Below are 12,108 nucleotides of genomic sequence, written 5' to 3' on the forward strand. Positions count from 1 at the left end.
GACTAATAAAAATTGTGTGTTCAGAGAAACTACTTATTAACATATATCTTTAGATTGAACTCAAATTTCAACGCATCTTTATCTTCGATTGTTTGTCATAAATACTGTAAAACTTTCATTTTCACTGGTATTTAATTTTTGAGCATATTCACTGGATTTTAAGTTCACAAAATTGGAAGTGAATTAATATATTTCACATGTTCACATGATTTTCTTGAGCTATTAGCGAATTTGCCTTATCATCGGAAAATTAAAACCTAGTGAAGAATTACTGTAAATGCATTACTTATTCACTGTTATAGTTTTGCTATTATCATCGATAAGTAAAATCTACTAAATTCAATCTACGTGAACAAGTAAAATAACAATAAAACTTGTTATTTCCTTGACAAATTTGTGCAATTAAAACACAGTGAATATAATAAAAACATCAAAATAGCAAAATTAAATGTCAGTGAAAATAAATGGTTTTACAGAAATGCATTTACAGTATGATGAAAGAAAGCAGAGAAATTACCATAACACTTACCAGGTTGCCCTGGCCCAGACATTTGGGGTCTGAAAATAAATTAAAAAAGGTAAAACTGATCAGTGTTATTAATGTTTTTGTATTCAATTGAGTAAACAATATTAATTATCACACATGACATGTGAGAATGTAAACTTATTCACTGAAACTTAAAGCACTACAATCATCAAGCTGTGATATGCTTGATATAACGCACATTTTGAAAGCATGTGACCACTGTGATACTATAAAGGATTGAGGTTGTCACATAATGCTTGATATATGACCCAGAATGACTTAAACAATGCTTGTTAACACAGAATTTTTTAATTCTTCGCTGTGTGATAATTATTGCCTTCAATTTAATGTAGATATATGAGTTAATAATTATTGTTTTAAAAATATTGATTATTCAATAAATGGAAATATGTACATGGAGAATTCAATGTAACCTAAATGCTGCTTCAACAGACACATGGGATTGCATAGTTCTATCATTCTTAAATCTGCTTCAACATCAGATTCACACATGGTCAGAAATATATATTTCAAAATCTTTTGATGTGCTTCAGTTTTTAAATAAGTTATGACAAAAACAAGAGAATTTAAATGTCCCTAAATGACTGCACACATGTTTTTCACTAACAACTCCATATTTGGATAAGTTGCATCATGTGAATGAAATTCTAATAATAAATATGTTAATTTGTTTACATTATACACCACAACAATGAAACAAACATAGACTAGAATCCCATCCCTGAACAACCTGTCATGGAGCAGTTACAGCCTGGCTGTCTTAGGAAAGCTAAACAGGTCTTGGTTTTGATCATTCTTCGTCAGGAAATATCTTTGAGTAACATCAGTAGACGATGACACTGAGTCATAACCCGGCTTCAAAGATTATTAAAGGGTGTTGTCAAGAAGCTTAAGACCCATACAAGGAGGACATGTTCGTAAAAATGTTGAGAAGTCCATAGCTACAATTAACAATACCAGCTGAGCAAGATCCACATTGAAAAGCAGAACCAAGATACTAAAGCCCTTTAACATATCAGTCTGCCAACATAGGTGAAAAATCAGAACTTCTACGAAAAGCAAAATAGTTCGAGTTCCAATTTCAATTTCAGTTTGAAAATTGTTGACTGAAAACAATTCATGACATGACATTCATGATAACGTTAATGATTTACTTTATGATAATTAGCTTGAAATAATGGTTTTATTAACCTAATTTCAGTGCTGAAAAGCATGGCTTTATGAAGCAATGTGCATAAATGTGTGACATAACTAACATCATATGTAAATTAGCTTTATTACGCTATTTTATCTGAGAGATGACACACTCCTTGATTGAGTATGTTCCCTACCTCCCCCTTAGATGAAACATCACCTGAATGGGAGCCGGATACATATTAGCACTCCGCCCCACTCTTCCTCGTTCATAGCTGTGTGTTATTTTTGGAAATAATACAACATTACTACATTTGTATGCAATCTACAAACAAGCTTTATATTCAAATACTAAAACTTTACAGGGTAGATATTTCTTGCCACGCCTCATGATGGTATTTTTTTTCTGTTCTTTCTTACCCCAGAACCTGAATTGTACTCTAGACAAAACCATCAATACATTTAATATTATCTCAAACTTTAAATTACTTAAATAAAACTTGTAGGTTCTAGTGAGAAAGACCTCATAGTTTCCACCAATATATCGGTACTAGTATTACAAATTAGTAGTCAGACAATTTCCAGTCTTGTTTTAGGAGATTTTTCAGAGAAAACTTATTCATTTTTCATTTTAATTTTTCAAAAAATTCATTTTTACAATGAACATTAATAAATAACATGTTATCAAGCAAAACTTCAGTAAGAATTTGATGAATAAGGGAACCACTGATGAAACAATAACATTTTCGAAACCCACTTGCAATAAATACTGTATTTACTCTCCTAGAAGTGCATATTTAATAGAAGTAAACCCAAAATTGCATGCCAATATTACTTATTTTGACCATAAACAAACCTCTGTCATATATGAAAGAACATGCATTACTAATAGAGCAAATACAGTATATACAATGCTATCTGGGAATGTAGTACGAGGTACTAAAACTTGAATTCGAAAATAAATCAGAATCTGAATCCAAGGTGCCCACGAGTATATATTTTTGTTACTGTTTGAAGCAAATTATTAGTATAACAAATTCAGTCAAGAGTACATTCTATAGATTCACATTTAGAAAATAACAAACAACGAACCATAGTGTACAATGTGAGTAGACAAAACAGTTATTTTAAAGGTCAATAGATTTTGAGATCTGAGGTCCTACGGCAAAGACTATGCTTGTATAATTGAGTTTGCTGTATGTCCAAGGGCTATAAAAGCCATATCCAATCCAATATACCTCAAAGTCAAAAGCATAAAGTGGAGATGTTATACACATTATATAAATATATTTTTTTATAAATCAAAATGACTGGTAGAATCCAAATTGACCCATCCAGAATATATTATGGCAACATCATGGCAAGTTCAATTAACATTAATAAGCCAGTATCATCCAATCAGCCTTTCATTTTTGAGTAATTAGGAGTTCACATTTGCTACATCACTTGAAGGCTTGGGCACGCATTATGGCACCCTCAGGCAAATAATTATTGAATATTTGAATTTAAATAAAAGCTAATGGTTGGTATTTACAAATTAATATAAATATGTTTATAAAGAGCTTTCTGCTTGTCACTGTATAGGGTTCATTAAAAATAAATAAAAGTGTTATTAATGGTCATTAATTTAACCATCATTATTTTTACCAATATTCAAACTTTCATAGTGCAGATTGATATTTCTGTGTCTGACATCACAATATCAACAAGACGAATGAGCATCCTAACATTTGGTCATGCTCGTAACTATTGCAAATTTTTGGAGCGAAAACCCCTCCCGCGAATCTTGATTCGTAATCTCTTGAAAGTGGTTAGATTTCAGCCCTAATTATCTTACTGTGTTCTACAGCTACCTGTAGCTAATGTGATCAATGTTTTATAAAGGCAACTGGCTGTAACCAGTTTAAGGTAGAGATGCAGTTTATTTGGCTTGCTTTTTAATTGAGTAATTAGACAATGAAGATGGTATTATATATCCAACATGTCGTATATTTTCTGAAAGCTTATTATACAAACTTTGTAAAACTTGTTTTTATTTTAAATATCCAGAATGCGTTTTTGATTTTGGGTCAAAAATATGCTTTTTTGGACAAAAGTGGTTTAAAAAAAATTAGCTTAAAAACTTCAAGTCCGTTTGTGGGTAAAATTACATCACTGGATACCTTGGTATACTACTAATTCAAATGCGTCCACTCATCTCTCTAACGGCTTTCAAAGTCGCACAGCATGACCTCAAAGTTCACTCTTTTCTATTTTTGCATAATTTATATATCCATGTTAATTGCGGACTTGTTAATTTTGTTCCACTCGCCGTAATAAACTGTCCGGACGCATTTTGAAGGGGGAACACCTTCTCAATAATGTGTGAAAATTTCGAGGCAAATGGCCAAAGCGTCTATCAGCTATTTTAATTTAAAACCCAAGAATTCACCAAAAATAGAAGACGAGAAAAAGGCTAATTTGCATATTTGAGCGTTAAACCAGGAATTACTGCTTTGTCATACTTTGTCATACTTTCTAGACTATTGAAATTGAAAGTTAACCTATAGACATAGACATTTTATGTAAAATCGTTGGACCAGAACAACTGCTCTTGAATTTATAAATCAGAAACACGTCATTCATACCAGTGTTTTGATGGGGTCGGTAAAAACACGTGGCAATGCCCAGTAAATATGAGGTAATCTCATGAATTATTAAACAGGGGGCGGTCCTAGGAAGGTGACCTTTTATCACGATCAAAACATCATGGCTTCTCTTCGATGTATTTTCAATAAAAAATCTACGAGTATTTCAGAGCCTATGGTTTACCGTGAAGAGTACAAAGTGGGATATTAAATTATTTATCCTTGATGATTTTTATGTAGTATTGAGAACCAACTCCAGGAAGCGAACGCAAATAATGAATAATCGCGTAATCCTAGAATCGAAACACGAGGCACAGAAGTTTTGTTCATCGTTTCCAATCCCATTTTTCCCAGTGCAACATATTTGTTAAAAGAAATATTTGAATTCTGTTCGTTTTTTAAGGAGGCACTTTTTTATTTTTTCCGATTTTGGCAACGCCTTATTCAGGGATTTTCTAAGACAGTCGCAGACAATCAGCGCACGGATGTACGTACAAAACATGCTGTTGTACTACCGGCGACGGTCGCCTGCAAGAAGAGAGCTCCAGCTCCTAATGTACAAGTTTTTAAAATTTCGACCGGTTTTAAATAATTAGTGTTGGAAATCTGACATGTTTTAAGAGTGCAAAATTAAGGTGCATTTTCGAGCGGTCGAATTTTTCTGAATAGAAATCGGCAAATGAAAAAAATAGGAGTGTGAAACAGTGTGCTTTGTTAGTTTAACAAAAATGGAATGTCCGTCAAATCATGGAACTATAGTTCCATGGTCAAATTGACGTAAACTTACCCCCATTTTTCACGGAAAAAGCAAAGGTCGTGGCCGAGTTGCAGGCTAAAAAACTCAAAAATCAAAACAACTTCATCAATCAGTATTATGACAAGGAAAACAAAACATCAGACGCGGAGAAGCGGTCAGCGCGTCAAAAGAGTTGTTACCGTAATGTATCAAGTTACCTCTCTCTGTGATTTATTTTTCATTGAAATTATTTGGTTGTTTTCAATTAATTTTAGCGTACCTCTGCAATTTATTTTAGCATTGTCAGTTGTTTGCTTCATTGAATTAAACGGAGTTCGTCCGGTTGCAAACAAAGCTGTCTCGCACCACCTAGCAAAACTTGCGAATGATCGAAGTACAGGTACCCATTGGACAAAAGATACACAAAAGTTTGTATCTCCCCGACCCAGTGCAATATATCCGGTTAGAATCAAAGCTCACGTGTCCCTTATTTGAGGGACCAGATTCTGCCGTAAAGTCGGGATGAGATTTAGAAAAATAAATAAAATGGGACTTTTAAGGTGTATTTTGGCGTCATTTTCGGACATTTCAATCATTTCTGATGCCTAAAATAGAGTCTAAGTTTTACCGTAGTCATTGACGCCTATTCAAGAGTATGATGTTTATTGTGACTAGCGTGAATGGGTAAGCTTCGTTTCGACAATGAGCAGTTATCACTGTAAACAATGTTAAATTATTCTTCACATGCTCAGTTTATTTTTTGAGAACAATTATTTAAAAATAAAATCTCTCAGTCAATCAGAAACTCGGATTCATGCCTTCAGGGAAAGCCATGTTTGGACGCTCACATCGATTTTGTTTTTCGTTCGGTGGGCTGATGCCTTCAGTGTAGCTTTTGCCTCTTCCGACATACAAATCATCTGAATCTTCTTTCTAACTCTCTTTCTTTTCACACCACGCATAATGTATTGATAAAAATTAGGAAAAAACGCTGAGGAAATATAATGTTTGGTTTGCTAGCGAGCGAGAACTGATTTGAGAATAATTGCACATGCGCGTGAATTGAATGAACTATGACCCGTACAATTTCGATTTGCATATTGTCAATCAAAGGTCCTGTTATTTGGTTACTCATGCAAATTAGGCAATTGGACATAAACATTGCCACGTGTGAGTGTTTTTTTATTTTTAACCAGAAAATAAACAGCAATTTTAACGGTGTTCCAATAAGAATTCATTGGTCAAATTTTCACAGAATGTTCTTTAGATAAAAATCTATATAAAAAACGAAAAAAACTATTTTTGATTGAAATTCACAAATAAACTGCATCTCTACCTTAAAGTGTGCGTAACTAAAAATCTATAAAAGGAATATGGTTAAATATGGCCAAACAGAGCTCACTCATCGGGTTTCTCATAGCTTTACGAGGCCCGGCGATACAAGGTATATGCACCGTCCCCATGTTGAGGGACGGTGGTATATTTACAAAACAGACCTGGTGCTTTATCAAGGACTATATCATTTTTCAACAAATTTAAAAAAAACTCAAATAAGTGATCATATTACGTAATTATTAATGACGTCATTCGAAAACAAAGCAGTATTTTGTATTTTGTAAGCACAGAAGCTACTGATATTTTTAAATCCGGAAGTTAATATTAACCATTGCAGTCTATTTACAATAAATCTCTAGTGAAACGATTTGTTCGGTAAACTGTGCGGAAAATAAACATGACAATATCGATGTCACATACTTCGAACATTATCCCCATACAAATATTAAAATATTCCCTTTTTTGTCAATAATGATTTCCATAATTTATATTAGACGAGACGCCGGTGACCAGAAAGACTACGTACAACAAGCCAGGTCGTCATTTTACCGATTGTCCGAATATTCTCCCCACTGTTATATTAGCATACATTAGACACTTTACAATAAAAGTAGTTGTCAGCGAAACAAATCGAATGCACGCTAAAATAAGTCTGGAAACGAAAGAACATCCTACCTGTACGCCATATTGAAATTATATTTGGCTGTTCGTTGATGCTTTCCTCTGACAAAGAAAAATATTCGTCAAGAACGTGTCGGATTAATAAAGTAAATTACAATATTTACAATAATAACGGTACATTAAGTCATAACATGCTAACCTTTTACTGGATTATCAATAATCTAAATAAATACAGAAAATTAAAATATGTTGACTGAATCTAAAGTATTCCTGACAATTTTGGCTGACCCAGGGGGAGTTTTCCCATTGACATTAGCTGTACCTGTACACACATAAGTAATCATACAGCGGAGCAGAATATGGTAATGAATTTGTTGGGCAATATGAGACATTATCTTTCAGTTACTTGGACTTAATGTCAGTTATTAAAAACAAATAACCATTTTATTTTACCTATATTCATTCATTTATTTGTTTTTGATCTAGTTATTTCTAATTTCAAGAATTTGGTAATAACACTGTATTTTTTTCAAAATGAAATTATTTTGTCCATGTTTATTTCATTTATTCACGGAATGTGTGATAATATAGCAGAAAAAACGTTTTTAAGATGAATTAACAATGAATTTTACCTTCTAGAATCCATGGCTTCCTTTATATAAAATCTAGATTTCCCAATTTCTGAGTAACTCAGTTACGGAAATTCAAATGCCAATTATAAACTTACAGATGGTAAAGATATGGGTATAGGCAGAATAAAATACTAGTAATTAAAAGTTAAAAACATGGCGAAGTGTTCCAAACAATCATTTACAAAAACTCTTCCATTTAATTTTAGAGAATGATAACATAAATTATCACATTTATTCACGGAAAAATCGATAAAACAGATCCAGACAACTATTATAAAGATATGACCTTTCTCAATGCACTAAGAAAACTGTTCACATAAATTTTGAAACAAATAAATACTATAATCGAAAAAAAAATGGATTTATGCATAAATTTAGCACCAGTGACTACATTTCTGTACTGATACAACTATTAACAAAATACCTTCAAAATAGAAAATATATTTGTGTCTGTTTTATAGACTTCGACTCAGTTTGGCGCCAAGGTTTGCTAAACAAAATATCAGGAATTGACATCACTGGTAAATTCTATAAAGTAGTTAAAGCTATTTACAAAATCTAAACTAGAGTTGTTAAAAAATGGCATGACAAACACATTCCCCGTGGAAAGATATATCAGACAAGAGAATTGCCTAACCCTCCACTTTTTGATCTATTTCTAAACGATATAAAAACATTTCTAGACCCAGACAAAAATGATCTCCAATGCTTCTATGTTTACATACAGATGACTTGGTTTTGTTTATGTCTTGTTTACTTAGCGTGTTGTTTGGTGTGGTCAAAAATATTGTACACAACTAGGGTTGAACAAGAAAATTTGACGTCACGCAACAAGACCTAAAACGTAGGCGTGCTACTACTCTATTGAGAAACATTAATTCAGATAAAAATATACTAAAAATGTTTGACTCCGTGATTTTGTTATACTATAAATTAACAAGTTGACAACAGAGTATCAAACATTGCACGTCCTTTTGAACACAAACTAACTATAAAATTGTCATACATGTATATGTTTGTATGGATTTATTGTCTTTCATTGTTTTTCAAGTGTGTGTAAGTGTATGGTTTCTCCCTGCTTTCTTTATTGTTCAACTTTATCAAGATGCAAACAAGGATACGATTCAATAAAGAATTTTAGTACAGAATAAAACAAATTCTAAACACAACATTATTGAAAAACATTGTTATAACGTGACTGTCAATAAAACAATGAGAGTAAAACAACATAGCTTAAGTTAAAGACAGTTTAGTCTTTAAAAACTAGCTCAATCTCATATCAGACATAGTGTTAGAGCATGGAGGTAGAAACTGTTATACCTCCGTGGTTAGAGAAAAATACATGCCCGGAAATGTAATTACTGTTGCAGAGAACAAATGATTTCTAGACGATCCGGCCCTGGTCGCTTGCGGCCCTGGTAAAAAAAGACGATCTGGCCCTGGTGCATACAAATGTATGACTATGTTCACAACTTATTTTTCGTCTTTTGCAGGGTATTTTTCGCGATATAACACCGTGTTTGACACAGTGCGACAGATGTTTGTTCATTTACCCGCCGCCGCCCGTGAATCTGTACGGGTCGCAGACATATAATAAACGTCTAATACAATCTGTTTTAGTCAGGGTTTGAATGCACATTTGTGGTTTGTCGCGTAATAAACGTTAATATATTAAATGCACAACGAATGTATGACTATCTTATTCACGACTTATTTTTCGTCTTTTGTAGGACTTTTCGGAGTTCGTGGAAAGAATGCGACCAATTAACACTTACATTTTAGCACAATGCAAAGGCCGTACACACTTTCCGGTCTGGCGGCACGGCGTCAAAGTACAGACAACCATATTTGAAATGACAATGAAGAGTCTAGCAAACAGGTCTAACTCCAGCGTCTCGGTGTCAAAGTATAGAATAAAACAAATCCTAAACATAACAATATTGAAAAACATTGTTATAACTGTAATTAAAACAATGAGAGTAAAAAAAAAAAAAGTTAAGGACAGTTTAGTCTTTGAAAACTAGCTTAATCACTTATCAGACATAGTTTTAGAGCATGTTAGAGAAAAATACATGCGCGGAAATGTAAATACTGTTGCAGAGAACAAAAGACTAAAAAAGAAATAATCTGAACTAATTTGCCTGTCGACTATGAGGGGACTAGAAATCGTTGATTTCGTTGATTTCTAGTACATGTATACACAGTAACGGGTATTTTGAATTAACAATGGGTCGTGGTGTTTGTAATAATACAAATATTTTACTAAATTTCAAATTCCCGGTTAAAATTAAAGTCAAACTTGGTTCATTCTTTCTGGATGCCTTCTCGAATAATGTTGCATACTACCTATCACAAATTTGTCGAACTATATGCCCCGCAGTATGCATGCAGGAGAAACAAAAATTACCACCAAAACTACTTGTATGGTTACCCCAGACCATTCGTCCCGGTGTTATCGCTATCGCCACACGATAGCGATAACACCGGGACGAATGGTCTGGGGTATTGTATGGTATATGTTGGATACCCACGCAACGTGTAATGTGTCCAATCCGGGCATTGAAATGCGGTCGGATGAGATAGCCATTTAAAAAAAAAAAAGAAAAAAAAAAAGAGTCAACCTCTCACTGTGTCCCTCAAAGCGTAGACAATGTATGTATGGATAAGAATGCACGATAGAACAGAGGGTCTATCATAATGATAAAATACAATAAAAACAATTCACAAGTTCACACACGAATGTCACGTAATCTCCTGATATCACGCTTATAGCTCTCCAAACAACAGACCAGATCGAGGGCTCACAGTGAAGTTTGCAAGTCATACGAGAGGCAGTGTTCAAACTCTGTATATTGGTACTAAATATCACCCTGCATCATCGTCTGTTGTAGAATCTGTGTCGATAAAATATTAAGATACAGGTAAGTTACCACGGTTTAGATGGAACCTCTTTGTTGATATTGCGCAGTCGTTATTCATTGTAGATAAGAACCATTGTCTTTCGCAAGGCTTTCGATTGATCATGGGTATGTAAGGATAAATTATACTTTTTGTCAAGCATATAACGGTTTGGTATAATCCCTGATCTGTATTATTATTATTATTATTATTTTGTTTGATTTCATCACAGTAACTGTAGCAAGCGACTTTGCTCTACACATGAATAACAGGCTTTACTGAGTATTCGAAGACGAATACTTTTATGAAACGTCACATTTTCCCCGCCAAACTATGTTTTAACATTTGCCATATTTGTTGTGCATTTCGTCGGAATACAACCGAACTCGGCCAGATTTCAACTCGGCCAGGAAAAAAATGCACAACTCGGCCAGTCGCCAATTCCCGTGACTATTTTGTTGTCGATTTCAACAACGCAAGTTTACAAACACACACACACAAACGCTACTGGTTCTCCGACATGTTGTTGATTTCAACATTGGCTGAACATTGTCGATTTCAGTGACGCAAATTTTCTTTTCAAAGGAAAAACACAGACATTACATTGAATCACAGACATCATATCGGCGGCGACCGTCTATTTTTTTTTACATTTTACTGTGATATGACAAAAGACACAGCGCTGGCTGTTTCGTCACTGAAATCGACATCCCTTTTTTTATTAACAAAGCACGATAGGCATCACTGAAATCGACACCCTTTGACGCCCATACATTTTTTATATTTTGTTGTGATATGACTCTGACAGTCTGTAACACAGCGCTCGCTGTTGCATCATTGACACCCTTATGCACATATGCTGGCCGAGTACGGTCACTGGCCGTGATCGGTCATTGGCCGAGTAGAAATCTGGCCGAGTTCGGTGGTCACCTTTCGTCGGTATTTATTTCTCAATTTTGGTCCAAATATTCACATTTTCCCATTGACTACTAATTATGAAAACAACGTACGTATTGGTCAGACTGCTTGTGAAATACAACTAGACATTTGCTTTCGATTTTTAAATGGTTGACATCCTGTAAAAGGTGCAAGAAAAAGCACAGAACAAATGTTTTCTAGCATACTCTTGTTTGTGCAATCGTACGTTGAAATAAAAAAACAGATGACATGTTGGCAGTAAAAATGACCTCTCTTTCCATTTGAACGATTTTCATAATAGCTGTATCAATTAGAATTGAAATTCCCCAACGAAGTAACAGCTATCGACAGTTGCATGTGTCATTTTTTGTTGCTTGCCTCACGGAAAATTTACGCAATCGATTTAAATAACAATGAAAAACGTTAGTATAAACAGTGGTGTTCCCGAGGTGTCCCGAGACATCACGCGATCCCAGAGATTGCTACCGTACATCTCTTCAATAAAAACAGCAAAAGAGAAAAAGTACCTCAGCCTTTTTTTAAACAGATTTTTTTTCTACATTGTACAGTTTGATTCAGAATGTTTTTTTTGTGCGTGGTTTTTTTAACAAGGAAAGTAAATATTAACTTTATTACACGACGTGTTCCTTTATTCACGTT

At 34.0% G+C, this 12,108-nt stretch overlaps 1 protein-coding gene across 1 annotated transcript in view; it reads right to left on the reverse strand.

The window, feature by feature from the left end:
- LOC100376553 (synergin gamma-like) overlaps window positions 1-7,101 on the reverse strand; it is a 37,197-nt gene extending 30,096 nt beyond the window's left edge. The window contains exons 1-2 of the mRNA XM_085490940.1: window positions 7,055-7,101; window positions 530-558 (exon numbers count right to left, since the gene is read on the reverse strand). Coding sequence (XP_085347066.1) covers window positions 530-558; window positions 7,055-7,065 — 40 coding nt within the window. The 5' untranslated portion in view covers window positions 7,066-7,101. The remainder of the gene's footprint in view (window positions 1-529; window positions 559-7,054) is intronic.
- Window positions 7,102-12,108: the final 5,007 nt, after the last annotated feature.

The sequence above is a fragment of the Saccoglossus kowalevskii genome, chromosome 16 (genome assembly GCF_978046115.1).
Source record: "Saccoglossus kowalevskii chromosome 16, keSacKowa6.1, whole genome shotgun sequence".
NCBI classification, from domain to species: Eukaryota; Metazoa; Hemichordata; class Enteropneusta; family Harrimaniidae; genus Saccoglossus; species Saccoglossus kowalevskii.